Source organism: Euprymna scolopes, chromosome 7, assembly GCF_053919585.1.
Source record: "Euprymna scolopes isolate OS-2025 chromosome 7, ASM5391958v1, whole genome shotgun sequence".
Taxonomy (NCBI): Eukaryota; Metazoa; Mollusca; class Cephalopoda; order Sepiida; family Sepiolidae; genus Euprymna; species Euprymna scolopes.
In genome coordinates, this window is record NC_136488.1 from 40,260,666 (window position 1) to 40,278,556 (window position 17,891).

Here is a 17,891-nt window from a genome sequence, read left to right on the forward strand (position 1 = left end):
AACTAGAAAAAGAGTTTTGGTCCTAAAATTTAATTTCTACTCATTGTATAAATCGATTTCATATTTGTGTCTGATGTTGCAGAAACGAGAAAGAAATGCCTTTGAGAAGATAGTGGGGAACCGAATAGCCACGTTCCTGGTCTATGTAAGTGCTCACTGTATGTTGGTCATGTGCTGAGCAAACCTGATGCAAAAAAAAAAAAAAAAAAAATCTTCCCAGATAAAAGAACTCCAACTAGTAGCTCCCCATTCTCTACTTATTATCTCTATTATCTCCCTTTAATGTAGCATTGTTAATTCATAGTTGCCAATTGAGGGTAGATAAAGAGGCACCACAGCATGAATCACTAACCACCCAACCAAGCTAGGAGTGGTTTACAAAATGAAGAGGAGTTCAAATGGCAGACTTTCCACTCATCACTTCAACAGCATTTACTTCTTATTCACAAACTAACTAAAACTGTAAATGACACAATATTATTATTTATCTTTCAAGTTTGTTTTTATTTATTTTTATTTTAATTTTACAAAGAAAAGAAATTCAGATATTTTTTCTCACACTATACATTCAGCATATTATAAACTAGTAAAATTTAAAATTCTACTAAAATCTAAGTAACATAAAATTATGAGAGATGTATTAAGGTAAACACTGCTTATCCATTTCAGATGTCAAAACTGGAAGCCATCACCAAGTATAATTTTCTCTTTAACCCAGACCAGAGGATAAATCATGAATTTTTATCACCTAATTATCTAATAGAAAGCTGAAGTTCTCTTAGAGTGTCTCTTTTTTATACATACATTTTTAATTCTTACCTAACCTTTGACCTACACAAATCTATGATCATTTGCTTTTAAAGGCAGTTAAGCAGCATGAATGTTCCAATTGATCAAAAGAAAAGCAAATGTTGTCAAAAGAATTGTGAAACTCATAAAATTGTTGTCCCTTAAGTCAAATGTGTTTGTGATGTGAACATTTGTTGTTGTAAGGTCTGCCATACGTGTGTACGTGTGCACGCCCATATGTACACGCGTTTACCTTCACTTTGTGAACCACCTCCTCTAGCACTGCACTCATCACTTCTATGTTTATCTTGACATATTCTTTCCTTGATCCAAAACTGAGTCTATAGCCCTTTTCATTCATTGATCAACCAGAAAGAAGAAACAAATGCCTTCAAGAGATTGGGTACAGGAAACCGGATAGCCACGTTTTTAACTTATGTAAGTGAATCAACTTGTTTTGTTGTTCAGAGTGAAGGTGATACAACTTTTGTTTTACGGTTTAACATTTAATTTTATCTTTATCTACTACTTTGAAAAAAAAATAAAAAATAAATAAATATATACATATATATATATATATAAGCACACTAAGTTGCACAATTTTTCTTTGTACTCATGATTCACTATTAAGATTAAAAGCCATTTGAGGATAAGCATTAACAAGATGAATAAATTCAAAGTTGAATAATGAATGTTATTAGATGATTGAACATAATGAACGGAATGAATAAAATTTGATTACAGCATAATGACATACCCATAATTAAATAGGTATCAATATGTCTATTGATGTATGTTAGGGACAATCATTGTAATATGTTTTAATATGTCCATCTTTGTATGTATGAATGACTGAGTAATATGTGTCCTATTTGTATTGTTTCTTAGGAAACCTGCTTCCATTATAGCTATGTATGACTTCTCCGGAATGAAGGAACATGTAGTTTTATCTTTTATTTATCATCCCTAAAGATGATGAAAGCAGGATTCCTAAGAAAACATTGCAAATAGGGACCAATCACCTGGGGAATTTTAGCCGACTCTTGGGTAGCGCCAGTATATCACTTGGACAGCATCGCTACTCCAAATGTTGGGATGATCGATCTTAAAACTAAAAAAGTAGACACAGGCTAAAGTAACAACAGTGACAAAGAAGAGAGGTCAAATGCAGATGACCAATTGTAAAATAGAGGATGCATTTATTGCATCATAAGTACAAGAAATGATGAAGATGAACCAAAGGAAGACGATTGATTATGTCTATGAAGTAAGAAGGTTAGACCAACAGGAATGATGTACCTGGACAACAGTTAAGGCTCAATCGACAGGAATGAGAGAAACTGGAACCTGGACAGCAGGAAGGGCTGGATCAACAGGACTGGAGAAACTGAAATCAGGAGCTGGAGCAGAGGTTGTAAGAATGAACTGGAGAAAGTGCTGCAGGAAGGAGTTGGAGTAAGAACCATTGGAAAGATCTGAGTAGGATCTTGAAAGGCAAGCTGCAATCAGATGGATGGAGCAAGCAGTAGTAAACTGAAAGTTTTAGCGCATTAAGTAGTTTGAGTTTCTCTGAAAAGGGCAGTTTGACTTCATCTAGGCTTGGAAACTTGTCACAGTCGGAGATGGGGGCCTCTTGACCCCCCCCCCCATTCCAGCTAGAACACTCCAAATGAGGAAAAAGCTGCCGAATCCGTTTCTGAATTGGCATCTTACATTCAACAGGTTTATGAAACAAGCGACTGAAATTCTTGGACAAAAAAAAAAAAATAGCTGGGTTATTAGTTGACTGTGTTTACATAGTTTTCAGCCAAGTTTTGAAGAATTTAAATGTTTTGGTTGGAGTTAGCAAAGGATATTGTGAAGCTATAATACGTGAGTTTGTGACTGTCAGGAAAAAACCAAAAAAAAAAACCCAACAATCTTGTATTTTTCCATTGAATGGAATAGGAGCAACAGTAAAATCGGGTAGTTTTCCAGAATGTTTTGGGTATGTGGCTTATACCAATTCTTTTGATGGAGAGGTGTTGAAATTTGTAATGCTTGTAAACATGAGAGCAGCGAACAGATGAATACGACAAACTAATTCATACACAATTATGGAAATATTATCTATCTAATGATTTGATGGAGTCATAATGTGAAATATAACCAAACCCAACACATTAAGTTGTAAGATTTGTTAAAAACACTATATTTGCCCAGTATAGATATTATCCTAAGGAAGAATTGATTATGCTGGTCTGATAAGTCAGCATTCATCCACCTGAGTAAACCATTGCAGAAACATAGATGTCATCAATTGCAGGAAGGTTGACCAGCCATGGAAAACTTTGAAACAAGTGGTAACACAAAATTGTAAAGATCTAAGTTTGAAGACAGGAGAGTAAGCCAGAGAAATATTAAAAAATGCCAACCTCTAGACAAGATAAAAGTGACGTAAAATGAATAGCGAGGAAGAGATGTGAGCAGTTTATGGCAATTAAAGTTATTGACGTTAGATTTGAAGATGACCATGCTGATAGTGCAAGGAAGCAATTCCATAGTAACATGTTCCACAGATGAGAAGTTCTTGGAAAGAAACTTTTTATGGAAATTCCTTCTTTGCAATTGTGGTGGGAAGTCAAGTTGTTGCTGTGAATGTCTTAAAAAGAGGGCCCAGAGATTGAATTTCAGTTGAACATCTTTTCTGTGAGAAGGGGCTGTAAAGTATAGAAGAAATCATCTCACTAGATTTCGAAGTCCATTTTGTCAAGATAAGAAAGTGTTCTGAATAGCACTTCCCCCAGATATGGCAGCAGTATTACATCCATTTTCATCAGAAAATTGCTAAAAACTATTTTAGATTAAAAATAGAAATAAATTCATGATTTTGGTTCTAAACTTTGTTTAAATTTGTCCAACAAATGCAAGTTTGGGATTTCAGATGAAAATTATGGATGTAACCTTTGTTGTGGAGTGGCAAATACCCATCACTATCAGAATGAATAATAATAAGGAAGAGCGCATGAAGGTTATTTTGGATTCATTTGATGTACCAAAAACCTCAGGTGGTATCATAACAAACACTTTATCAACATTAAACATTGATCCAAAAAGAAAAAGATATGGCTTCTGGAGGAAGTGAAATTTCAAACAGGGTTGATGTTGTGAAGTGGCAAACACCCCTCATTACCAAAATGATAAAATATGTATTTGGTGTTATGTGGGGAAAAAAAAATAGTTGTTTTTTAAGATTTATCCTTATTAACAGTAACAATAACCTTATAAAAAGATAAAGTTATTGTCCAAAATTCTCCCTATATTATAACACTAAAATAAAGAAAAATCTGTATACATGATGAAACGAAAACATCATATTCCAAAAATCATGTAAATTGATCCAATAGTTTTAATTTTAAATAAGAAAATCAAATTTATGAATAACTATTTAAAATAAATCTCAAGAAACAAAGGGAGATAACTCAACAATTCAAACTTACAAAATTTATATTGCAATGCCTACAAAATTCCATTAATCACTTAAAAATGATTTTCGTTATAAAACAACTAATTGATTGATTTATGATTTTTTGGAATATGATATTTTTTGTTTTGTGATACAGAATTTTTCTTGACTTTTATTTTTAATATAGGGGGAATTCTGGACAAGAACCAAAGATATTTTTGAACTCTGATTTGGTTCAAGCTGACTTTCATACCATTATTTAAATGCAAATAAACATAAATTTCCAAGTTTAAAGGAGCAGTGAATTATTTGGTTGGTTGGTTGGTTGGTTGGTTAGTTTATCTGTTTGCTTTATGGCATATCAACCATGCTTGAGTTATTTAATACTTAATTCAGTTATTATGGTTAAAGATTTTATGCTTCAAATTCTTAATATCTTCTAATATTTATTCATGGTGCAAAAAATCTTTTATTTATCTTAATTAGTTTTACAATATTATTTTCCATGGAACATCAGCCCATTTTATGTAAGTTTATGCAAAATTATCATTTTTGTAAAAGCCCTTATCATTTAAATACTTGATCTTCAAATATTTAAAAACCAGCAGGGAGATGTGATGTTGCCTGGAATGAGGATCAACGAATGTTCCACACTTCCAATACTTTGTAAACGAAATTGATGAAATCACTCACTTTTCAGTCAAATCGATTGAGTGCACGCTCTAGTGGGAGACCCTCAAATCTATTGGATTCCTAAGGAGTGACTCCACATTTCCGAAAGCTTCCATACCAGAGCCTCACCACTAGATACAGCTTTTTGTCATACAAAAAAAATCGAGGAATGAATGCTTAGATTCCTAACAAGGATTTAAAGAATATTTTTTATCTATTTTGGCAAACCAAAAGAACATCTGACTCAAATTTTGCGACAAACTGTCCGGTCAGATTTGGTTCCTGATGACTTCCTAGTTTGGGTTGCTTACTCTTCAGGTTTGCCAAATCTTGTACTAATTTTTATTTATTAATTTATTTATTATATTGCTAGGTGAAAATACAGAATAATTAACAAAGCCTCTCCCTATGTTAGGAATAGCTTTCTACATAATTTCTGCAGTTTACTAGCCATGCTAAACTAACATTATTTAGAAAGTCATTCTTAACATGGAGAACAGAAACCCTTTTAACTATTCTGTGCTTTCACCTAACAATTTAATAAATAATTTAATAAATTTTGGAAAATGAAACTCTTGCAAGGAGTTATATTATGAATGGAGTTTAATATTAATAACCGAGCCTGACCAGACACCGTTTACTGTGGATTTTAAGTCGGACGTTCGTATGGCTTTCCTTATTTCCTTATGATTGTATTATTTGAAGTGACAAATTTCTAGACTGTGTGCGTATGAATATAAAAAATTAAAATATTTTTACAGGATTTGGTAAAAGTGTAATCGATTTTTTTTCTTTGTATTTAGCTTTTATATTGCCAAGAAAAGATTTGGAACGACTGTTATAGACAAAGAATTATATAACGTAGCAGTTCTTTGCCTAAAAGTGATCGGGGCTTCTTTTAAGAAAATGATCTCAGACTTTTACACCAATATTAATGCATAACAGCTTTGCTCAGTAAATGATTCTTTTCTAGTAAAATTAAAGTGTTTATAATTCATAAAATTAAAAACTCAATGTTTTAACGATTTGCTAAACTCAGACATTGCACTTTACGATAAATTAATTTTTTTTTAAGACTTTAGAGGTCTTTAAATTTAAATCATACAAAAACATCTTTCTTGTAAATTGTCTCGTAGTTCTTTTTCTAAAAATAATGTTTCAATTTAAAGTAATCTTGCAGTATTGTTAACAACTAATAAATCAAAAAAATTTAAAAATACAAAAAAAAAAAAAAAATTGGCTGCTTTTCACTTTGTTGTCTGCTGTCAATGCCATTTTTGTTCATGTTCGATAATTTAACGATAAATTCAGAGATAATAAATCGTACAATCATTTTCTGCACTTTAAAAGTATAGAAATTGGTAGAAAATGAAATTTTAATGCTTTTGGCGACAGTTATTAGTTGCCATTTGCTTTGTTTCAAATTTTTTTTTTTTTTTAAATTCTCGGCTGTTAACTATATTACAGGATTATCAAATTTTAAACTTTTTCTAAAGTATTTTCACAACAATATTTAAGAAATGTATCCATTTATAGAATTTTATTAAATTTTCCGGTACAAACCTCCTATCGTGATGCTTCACCTATTTATACTTTACTTTTTCAGATGAGCGATGTTCCAAGTGGAGGAGCCACTGTCTTCCCTTATATTGGCCTAAAATTATTTCCCAAGAAAGTAAGTATTTCAGTAGATAAATCAAGGAATTTAGTTTTCTCAAATGTGTAAATTGTATACAGAGGTACACACATACCTTTCGAATCCTGTGACTGGTGGTACAGTTATATCTAGCCACACTGATGAGTCTTGGTTATGATAAAAATTAAGTGAATAAAAAAATATTTATTACTAATCATTTAGATCTCCATACAAGTAAGAGTTATAGAAAAAGCTTCTAAAGCAATATTTAAAAGTTCCCTCCCTTTGGTTTGTCAAACACTCTATAGAAATTAGTTATGTTTGTTTGAGGAATAGTAGGAATATTTCCATTTCTCTGTCATATAGTTTTCTTCTTGGTTATGGAAGCAAAGATGTCTGACAAGTAAAAGGTGATTTTCGTCCAAGGTTCAGATCTAGCCACACTCATTAGTGTTGGTTAAGATGAAACATATTGTTGTGAAGGAACATAACTGGCTATACACCGGTTACAAACTGTATATATATATTGGACTGTTTGGCAGACAGCGGCAGACAAGCAGTCGCAGTAAGACGGATAGTCTTACGTGTTGATTATCAGACTTTCTTCCCCATACTTGTTACTATGTACTTCTATTTACCTTAGGCGAGCAGCCTTACGTTTCTGTATTATAAATAAACCCCATTACACATACCACTCGGTGTAACTCACGTTTGTCTTTATTTCCTAAGTATTTAGGAATATAACAATGGCGACGAAAGGATGTTCTTTCTCTTAACAGAGATAAATTACCGTACCAAGGACTGTGTACAATGCAAGGATTTTTTGTTTTACGAAAAAAACAAACTACACAAGGATTTTTGACCACGTGCGTCAATGAATTTAAAAATTTTTCCTACCTAAAGTAGCGAAAAGTACGGATTTTTCTTCGTAAAGAACTCACAAGAAATTATAGAAACATGTTCAAGGTAAAGTGGAATTTATATTTATTTTGACAAGTAAAAAAAAAAAAAAAAAAAAAAAAAAAATGGTCGCAAGTTGAATTCGAAACTACACTAAAGGATTACGAGTTTCGAAAGAAAAAATATAAATACAACGACTATTGTACCATTTTATGCCACGTGGGAACGGCAGCTATATATATTTTTTTTTTTGGGGGGAAAATTAATTGTTTGTTATTGCCTTTATATAAATAATTGGAACTATTTGTCGTGGGAAGTAAGAAATATTTTGTGTATGAACTTACGTTGTTGAAAAAAAAAAAAAAAAAAAAAAAAGAATTATTTTACAAAGCCTGTTGAATTACTATGGATGAACTTTGTTGAAACGTGTTGTGTCTGCATATTGCTACTAATTTACGATATACGTAAATTTACGATTTTTCTTTGGAATTATTGTGTAGAATTCGAAAAGACATTTTTGTACTAGAAGCTAACATGGAACAATTAGCAGAGTTAACTAAGGCTCTAGCCCTTAGCATCCAGGAACAGACAAAAATGACTCAACAATTTTTAGCGCAACAACAACAACAACAACAACAACAAATTCAACAACAACAGCTACAGCAACAGCTGCAACAACAACAAGAAAGAACACAAAAAACTTTAGAGGCACAACAAGAACAAACAAACATACTACAACGACAAATGTCGACACAGCAAAAGAATTTAGAAAAGCTAATTCTAACGTCGACCGGGAAGAAGACTAATTTTTCTGCCGAGGGTATTTCAAATTCACTAACGGAATTTCGTTACTCCCCGGATACTGGTGTTACTTTCCCTGCATACTACAGAAGATACGAAACAATTTTTACGAAAAGATGTTTAGACTGGACCGATGAGGAAAAAGTTACCCTGCTACTACAAAAACTGGGTACTGATGAAAACACCAAGTATGCAAATCTAATTCTACCAAAAAAACCGGAGGAGGTTTCGTTCGAGGAAACAATTAGTACCTTGTCGAAAATATTTGATAAAAGGGATAGCCTATTTCACTCTAGATACAAATGTTTGAACATTCAGAAGGCAGAAGCTGAAGACTATCTAGAATATGCTTGCACTGTGAACTGTTTATGCGAATCATTTAAATTGAATGAAATTTCCGCAGACCAATTTAAATGTTTAATCTTTGTACAAGGTCTCACAGCACCAAGGGACAAAGATATACGTTCACGGATCCTAACAATTATGGAGGCGGATCCTAACATAACATTGCAAAAAGTCACTGAAGAGTGTCAACATCTGATTAACATAAAGAAAGACAACACTCGCATTGAAGAGAAAAATATTTTTAAGGTGCAGCAAGTAAAAAGGCAAGGGACCACAAGAAAGTCCAGGTTCCAAGAACACAGGATCCTTAAAGGATACAAAGACCCAAAGCTAAAGTGTAAATGTTGTGGTAGTTTAAGACACAACAATAAGACCTGCTGGTTTAGGAACAAAATATGTTATGAATGTGGTCTCAGAGGTCACAAGGGAGCATACTGTGCCCAGAAGAAAAGACAAGGGACCGATAATGTAAATACGCTTCGCATGAATAAAGAAAAAAGCTGCGAAAGACGGAAATATGTTGATGTTCGGATAAATGGACATCTGGTTACATTGCTTCTGGATAGCGGTGCAGATATTAGTATTATAAATGAAGATATATGGAAAAGGATAGGTCGACCTGAATTAACGAAAACCAGAAAGACGGCGAGAAGTGTGTGCGGCAAAAGATTAGAGTTCAAGGGAGAATTAAAATGCAAAGTGACATTCGCTAACCAGACTCATAAATCCAAAGTGTACGTCGTACCAGGAAAGAATACATGCCTGTTTGGGGTAGATTGGATTGTCCTGTTTAATTTATGGGAGAAACCCATAAATTCGTTTTGTAACGTTTTAACTGCAGAAAAAGCAAACCAAAGGGAAGACTTCCTGAAGGATTTGAAAACTGAATTTCCCAATGTTTTTGCCGAAGGACTAGGACTCTGTATTAAGACAGAGGCAAAATTTGAATTAAAGAAAAATGCCACTCCAGTATTCAAACCTAAAAGGAATGTGCCTTTTTCAGCGATGGACGCAATCGAAAAAGAGTTGGATAGACTTCAACAACTGGAAGTCATTGAAAAAGTTAACCACACAGATTGGGCAAGTCCAACCGTGTATGTAAAGAAAAAAAATAACAGAATAAGGGTCTGTGGAGATTTTTCAACGGGTTTAAATGACTGTCTATTGGACCATAATTATCCCCTTCCGTCCGCAGAAGATCTGTTCTCTAAGCTTAACGGAGGAAAAATTTTTTCTAAGATAGACCTCTCAGATGCTTACTTGCAAATTAAGATCAGCGATGAATGCTCCAAATACTTAGGCATAAATACTCATAAGGGCATTTTTAAGCTAAAGAGGCTTCCTTTTGGATTAAAGGTTGCTCCTGCTATTTTCCAGCAAATTATGGACACGATGCTGGCAGGGTTGGAATTTTCAATGGCCTACCTTGACGATATCCTAATTAAAAGTGAAAATTTGCAAGATCATAAGAAGCATGTAAAAGAAGTATTCAAAAGAATACAGGAATTTGGTTTTAAATTGAGCCCAGAAAAATGCGATTTTTTTATGAAAAAAATTAAATATCTAGGTCAAATAATCGACAAAGAGGGTCGAAGACCAGATCCACAAAGGACTGAAGCAATTGAAAAGATGCCTGCTCCAGATTCAGTGACAAAATTAAAATCGTTTTTGGGATTAGTTCAATACTATGCAATTTACATCCCTAACATACATAATTTAAGAGCTCCTCTTAACGAGTTACTGAAAAAGGGTGTTAAATGGAACTGGAATAAGGAATGTGAATCTGCTTTCCAAAATATCAAAAGATGTCTACTGTCAGACTTAGCATTGGCACATTTCAATCCAGAAAAGGAACTAATACTAGCAACGGACGCCAGTGATTACGGTGTTGGCGCTGTATTACTTCACAAGTATGAGGATGGTAGGACAAAAGCTATCGCCCATGCTTCAAGAACGTTGGTTGCAGCGGAGAAAAATTACAGCCAAATTGAAAAAGAGGCGCTGTCGATAATATTTGGAATTACAAAGTACAATCGATTTCTCCATGGACGATCTTTTATTTTGCAAACCGACCATAAACCCCTACTTACCATATTTGGATCAAAGAAAGGCATTCCCACACATACTGCGAATCGATTACAGCGATGGGCTGTAACCCTCTTAAACTATCAGTTTAAGATGGAACATGTATCCTCAAAAAAGTTAGGACACGCAGATGCATTATCACGGTTGATCCCTAAAAGAAGCGAAAGTTTCGAAGAAACGGTAATTGCTGCGCTTAAAGACGAAAGTGAATGTACAAGTTCAATGTGTAATATGATACGTGAACTTCCGGTAACTTTCGAAAAAATAAAAAAAGAGGCAGTAAATGACATTTTCATTAAGAAAATGAAAAATCAATTGGGATGGATAAAAAAAAATAAAAAGGTAGATCAAACAACGCCTTTTTCCATCTGTGAAGATGTGCTCATGTATGGTGAGAGGATCGTAATTCCACTAACGTTACAGAGGAAAATTCTGAAGGAATTTCATACAGGTCATCCGGGCATTTCGAGAATGAAATCCCTTATGAGAGGATATGTGTACTGGCCTGGTATGGACAAGGAAGTTGAAAAATGTGTCAAGACATGCAGAGGATGTCAATTAGCAGCTCGAGATCCTCCAGTAAAAACGACGCCATGGCCAAAGACGGACCTACCCTGGTCACGTCTGCATATTGATTATGCGGGACCTATAAATGGTTATTTTTACTTGATTATTGTAGATTCTTTTTCAAAATGGCCAGAAATATTTAAGTTTAGACATCCAACAGCAAAAAACACTGTGAGTGCGCTTAATGAAATTTTTAGCCGTTTTGGAGTGCCAAAAACCTTAGTGAGCGATAATGGAACAGCATTTACTGCTCATGAATTCAAAGAATTCTGTGACTCACTAAATATTCTACATATGACAACACCTGTGTACCATCCACGATCGAATGGGTTGGCCGAAAAATTTGTAGATACGTTTAAAAGGGCACTTAAGAAAAATCTTACTACGGACACAGACGAACAATGTATTCAAACATTTTTAGCAATTTACAGGGTGACACCAAATCCTAATAATAATGTCAATTCTTCCCCGGCTGAGCTAATGTTTGCAAGAAAGATAAGATCTGTCTTCGATAGGCTGCTACCAGAGAAAAAGAAAGTTTTCAAAAAAAGAAAACCTTAATACCAAGTGCTTCTCCCCAGGTGAAAATGTATATTTCAAAAATTTTCAAAATGGACGAAATCAGTGGGTTGAAGGTATTATCAAAAAAAGGATTGGGAGCATGGTCTATACCATCCAAGGATTAAGTTTTGTCTGCAAAAGACACAGAAATCAAATACGTCCCAGACTGTCTCCAAATGTGGAAGAGACACCAATGGAAACATTGTGCGATATTTTTGATATACCAAAACCAGCGTGTGTACCGCAAACAATGAATATTTCGCCTGAACCGACCATACGGGCTGGACAGAAACCTTTACCCCGGGTAACGCTGACCAGAAGGAAAAGCGCAAGAAAGAGAAAAATTACCAGGAGATTAAGCCCTGACCCTAAAAGGAAGAGGTATTTAAGCTAAAATCAGGAAGATTTCAGCTTCAGGGGGAGGTGTTGTGAAGGAACATAACTGGCTATACACCGGTTACAAACTGTATATATATATTGGACTGTTTGGCAGACAGCGGCAGACAAGCAGTCGCAGTAAGACGGATAGTCTTACGTGTTGATTATCAGACTTTCTTCCCCATACTTGTTACTATGTACTTCTATTTACCTTAGGCGAGCAGCCTTACGTTTTTGTATTATAAATAAACCCCATTACACATACCACTCGGTGTAACTCACGTTTGTCTTTATTTCCTAAGTATTTAGGAATATAACACATATCAATATGGATATTGAAAAATACTCATAAATAATTATATACATATTTCATTAAATAATATAGACAATTCCTGTATACATATTTTGGTTTTATTTCTTTTTTTAATTTTCCTATGAATTTCTTTGCTTTAGGTAAGAACTGACTGATGTAGCTGTCATAATACCTTTTGACCAGAGTATTTTCAGCTCTGTTTGATCATCAGGGATAATTAACAGAATTGATTTTAGGATATTTATAGAAGTGTGTTTGTATGTTTTTCTTTTCTCCTCAGTAAATACATTAACTATTCTTGTCACTTTTAATGGCATTTAAGAATATTATCACTGTTATTGAAATTTATAATATTTAATATTTACTTTTTTAGCTTTAATTACTAATGCTTTTAGTATATGAAGTATATTCTTATTAGTGGTATGTTCAAGAATAACAAGAAACACATATTTCTGTAAATATTCTAAAATCTGTTGTGTTAATCCTTGATAATGGATCCAAACAGATCTGAAAATATTTGGGTCAAAAGTAGACTATGGCATGTATATCAGCCAGTTCTTGCCTGAAACAAGAAAATTAGAAAGTATCAAAACTAAAATATGTACACAAAGAATTGTCTACATTATTTAATGAAACGTGTCTCAAGAAAATAATGCTGCCTAAATTATACACACACCTTATCATTCAAACACGGTAGTGTTTTGAATATATGGTTAAGTGGCAGTTTTAGTTATTTAGAATTGCTTTAAAAAGCTTCACCGCTCACTCGTTTTTCGACCAAATTTCAAACAATTATTACAGCTTATAGATCACCTTCTTAGCTATATTGTGAAAAAAAATTTTCAATTTTCGTTCAGTAAAACAAAAGTTATGAATTTACTGGTGTTAAAATCATAAAAAAAAAAAAAACATAAGGAGGTGAGCAACGTTTTTTTATAACTGGTTTCCATAGTAACCACGTTGCTTCAGTGTTGTTGCAAAAAGAGAAGTAACAAGTGAAACAGAGAGAATGAAATCAAGTGCTGTACATTGTTATTACATATGTGTTTATGGGGGGGGGGAAATAAGACTGAAATTAAACAAAGAACAAGTGAATTTATTGGATGCCTGGAAAAATCATGGATTACAATAGAAAAATGCAAGCATGAAAGATGATATGGTTAAGCTTAAACATGGAAAAGTAAAGGAATAGTTGTTAAAACTGGAAAAGAAAAGGACAAGATATTCTAGTAAAAAAAATATAAATTTATAACTTAAAATATTGCAGCATTAAGAATTTTTTTTTTTAAATTCAATTTATAACATTATATAATCAATTCTTAATGCTGCAATATTTTAAGTTATAAATTTATTATACTTTTTACTAGAATATCTTGTCCTTTTCTTTTCCAGTTTTAACAACTAGTCATTTACTTTTCCATGTTTAAGCTTAACCATATTATTTTTCATGCTCACATTTTTCTATTGTTTATATATATATATACTATCTGCACATACCTGGCATTGCCAGGTAAGAAACATATTGCCGGGCAGAGGATTTAGTCACATACTATTTAAGATACACCAAATATCCTAAGTTATTAGGATTTTCCTGAAAGTTGACCATATTTTAGAATTTTGGAAGCATAAAACATAGCCCAATATCTATGAAGTTCAAACAGGGAAATAAAATCTCATAACTTAAAGGGAAACAAATCCTAGGTTAAATGTAAACTAACTCCCATTTTTTAAATGAAGCTGATCTTGGTTATAGTAATAATTAAAACAAAACATTAACTGAAAATTAAATTAGAAATAAATTCAATTAATCAACTTTATATAATATTTCTAAATAGAATACTTAAAACAATTATATTACTAATAATTTCCATTAAAAATTTAGAACATATTGTTAAAACATTTTATTTAATGTAATATGCAAATGAGATAACCCCTTGAGTATTGATTCCTTTTGAATAAATAGTATACATAGAAATCATGTAGTAACCGTTTTCAGTATTAAAATTTATTTATGAAATAATGTAACTTTTGTATATATATTAACCAAATTGTAAACAATTAAACATGTATGTATTTACATATATATAACATCTAAATGACTACTTTAACCACAGTTCCTGATTTCAAAAAAAGAAAAATTAAAAGATTCATCTGCCTTACTTTTAATGCTAGTTTTATTTATGGTGTCTTTTAAATTCAATTAAAACCCTCCAAAATTTGCTGATGAGGAGACCTTGCTTACCAAAAAACTATATATAATTATTCTACATAACTTGATGTATACCACAATAAAAAGCATTGTTTTCCGAAACGATCGTACAGATAATTGATTTTGTTGTTGTTCCTTCTTATGAAACGGATTTTTAATTTAATTAAAATTTGATTTTTAAATTTTAAATTATAAATCACATTACTTAATATTGAATTAGCTCTAGGACATTTAACTATCGAGCTTATTATATATCTAAATTACAACGAGCACTTTCTATTTCCTGTATTTTAATTAAACTAGTAATTTCACTGTTACATTAAAATACACTCAGCTCTTTAGACTATTGTTCTAATCTCCTTTAAATTACATATATATATATACATATATATATATATACACACACACTAATCTACACGTTGATCTTTAAAGGGTAAGATGAAAAATAATAAAAAGTGATTTTGAGATTATATTGTCTTAAAAAAACATTTTTTTTAAGCGCTACGAAAAGGTTATAAATATGATTATAGTTATATCTTGTATATTTATATTTAAATTTTTTTTTTCTTTTAACTCAATGAAGTTAAATTACACTTATTTGTAAGGAAAACACATAAGTCAAAACAAAAAAATATTGTTCACTTTGTGTATGCTTTGAAAAGCAGTAGTGGCTTTTAATATCGGACTTAAGACAGATGAAATAGGTAAGCAGATGATGCACATGAAATAGGTAAGCAGATGAATTTTTTGAAACCGGAAGTCACAAACTGGATAGACGGTTTAAATGTCCAAGCAAGCAAGTTCTGAATGTGATAATTTTATAGATATATACATACTAGTGTACATAAAAAAAAAAAATTATAAAAATTATGCTTCACCAGTGTTCGCACAAAATCATAGAATTAAGTTAGTAATTTAATTTTTTTGTGTGTAAATTATCATTTCTGATAACCTAAAGAAAAGAAAACCACTCACCATTGAAATTTTATTATAGAGTGGAAGATTTCAGACTCTTAATTTATTAAAAATTTATGTCAACATTTAAAGTGTCCAGTTAGAATTATAACTTAAGATGTTGTCCTAGCTTAAGCTCACCCTGATATCTTTATCTTTACATGTTTATCTTTATATGTTTATATATACATAATTTACTCCTAAACTAACTGACTAATAATTACGAATTTTGAAACACAGCTGCTAAAATTGTAAGAAATCTAAATATGGGCTATATTTACTTTCACAGAAAGGTAATGAAAATTTAGATACCTCTGATTTTTGTGAAATTTTAACAGTAGATATTTAGATATTAATAAGTATATATTTCCCAAATTTCAATTTCTTCTCAGTATTTTTAAGGGTTTTTTTTGGAGGGGGGATCCTCAGCAAGAACAGCAGGGGAAGACAAACAAAGTTCACGGATGATCTTAAGATCACAAGATGCACAACCATAGATATCAAGGACTGAATGCAGAAGGGACTGGAAAGCCATGTTCGCAGAAATAGACCTGATACATGAAGGGGAAGTGAGAGGGGGTAATATGAGCACAATTTCTAATTTGATATCAAATTTATATTAAATTTTTACTCATACTCATTAAACACCAACAAATCAATATCCCTTGAATTTTATTTTCTTCTTTTAAGCTTAAGCTTTGAATTAGACATTTTCTACAACAAAATCGTTTAATGGATTTTGATTAAAATTGGAATAAGTATTTTAGACCTAAGGTTTAGTATCATTATAGCTCGTTTTTAATCTTCTTAAAGAAAAATAAAATTGGTGCAAAACTGTCTACTGAGAATTAATTTCTTCTTGTGTTATTATATGTAAAACTATCATTCTTTAACAGGGTGCTGCTGCTTTCTGGTACAACCTCTACAGAAATGGTGAAGGAATCTTTAATACACGACATGCTGCTTGCCCAGTTTTAGTTGGAAATAAATGGGTAATGAACAAATGGATTCATGAACGAGGACAGGAATTCCGAAGACCGTGTTCAACAAATCCAGCATTATAAAGTTGAAACTTAAAAAAAAAAACTGATTTAGCATTAAACTAATCTAAACCATAAACGAAGATTTTTTTTTTTTAAACATGAAATGTCTTGTATACTTTTTCAGAAAACTTTAAAATCCTTAATTTCTTTCTTTTTTTTTTTTCTACAAATAAATTTTTTTTTTTATAATTGATGAAAAAAAAAAAAAATTTCTGTCAATGATATAAGATTGAAAAAAAAAGAAAAAAAATTTTTTTTTTGGACATTACTTTCTTCATGGGAGAGGAAAGAGACATTTTGTTTTACCAGTATCACTTAAAAATGCCAGCTATATTTTTGTAAAGATTTATTTCTCAATACCTGGCCTCTTATCATCCTTCACCTCTTTCTTTCTCAAAACAAAAAGTACTGAGGTGACTTTCCTCCACTACGATGTACATAAAACGTTAGTTTCATGTTGAATCAGATTTTAAAAAACTTTTTGTATGAGTGCATGTTCAAAATCTAAAGAATAAATGGGTTTATGAAAGAAACTTTTTGTCTTTCCTTTTTTTTCATAAATAAAAAAAAAAAGGTTCTGTAATCTTTCTTATGAACTGGAAAAGTTTTTGGTGCCTGTGTACATTAGTCAACTTTTAAGCAAACACATTTCAGATGAAAACATTATGTACTCATGTATTATGTCGAAATTAGTATAAATTCCAAAAATTATGAAAAATGATCAAGTAGAAAAATAATTACAAGTAAATATAAAATTCATAGAATTATCAAGTTTTATTGTATATTTTAATGTGGAAGAGTTGTGCGACCAATTCAGTATTACAAAGTGACTTAAATTAAGGTTCCATTATTTTGAAACATATTTTTAAAGAACATAATTTGTAGAGGATTTTTTTTTTGTTAAAAATACATCTACCACATATTCTACTGGATCATTTTTAGTAATTGGGGGAATTTATACTAATTTTCAATATGAAATGAAAGCAAGTAATGTTTTTACTTGCAATCCGTTGCTTTAAAAGATTGCCAATCTAAACAAACGCCAAGTTTTTATCTTCCATTTTAATAAAAATTGCATAAAAATATACAGGTTCGTAAAATTTACGAAAATTTCAAACCTACCATTAATACCTTTTTAATATCAACAAATACTTGTCATACTCCGTTTCCATAAATTATCAACTTTTGTTCAT

The 17,891-nt window shown here is 31.8% G+C and overlaps 1 protein-coding gene across 4 annotated transcripts in view; it reads left to right on the forward strand.

Annotated features, from left to right (window-relative positions):
• The window catches only part of LOC145279689 (prolyl 4-hydroxylase subunit alpha-1-like), a 105,403-nt gene extending 88,172 nt beyond the window's left edge, over positions 1–17,231 (forward strand). For 2 of the 4 annotated variants that reach the window (XM_080130966.1, XM_080130965.1), the window contains exons 11-13: positions 83–145; positions 6,513–6,581; positions 16,552–17,231. In XM_080130966.1, coding sequence (XP_079987092.1) covers positions 83–145; positions 6,513–6,581; positions 16,552–16,719 — 300 coding nt within the window. In that variant the 3' untranslated portion in view covers positions 16,720–17,231. Of the gene's footprint in view, positions 1–82; positions 146–1,161; positions 1,228–6,512; positions 6,582–16,551 lie in introns of all 4 variants that reach the window. The other 2 variants (XM_080130964.1, XM_080130963.1) reach the window with 1 other exon arrangement.
• The last annotated feature ends 660 nt before the right edge of the window (positions 17,232–17,891 follow it).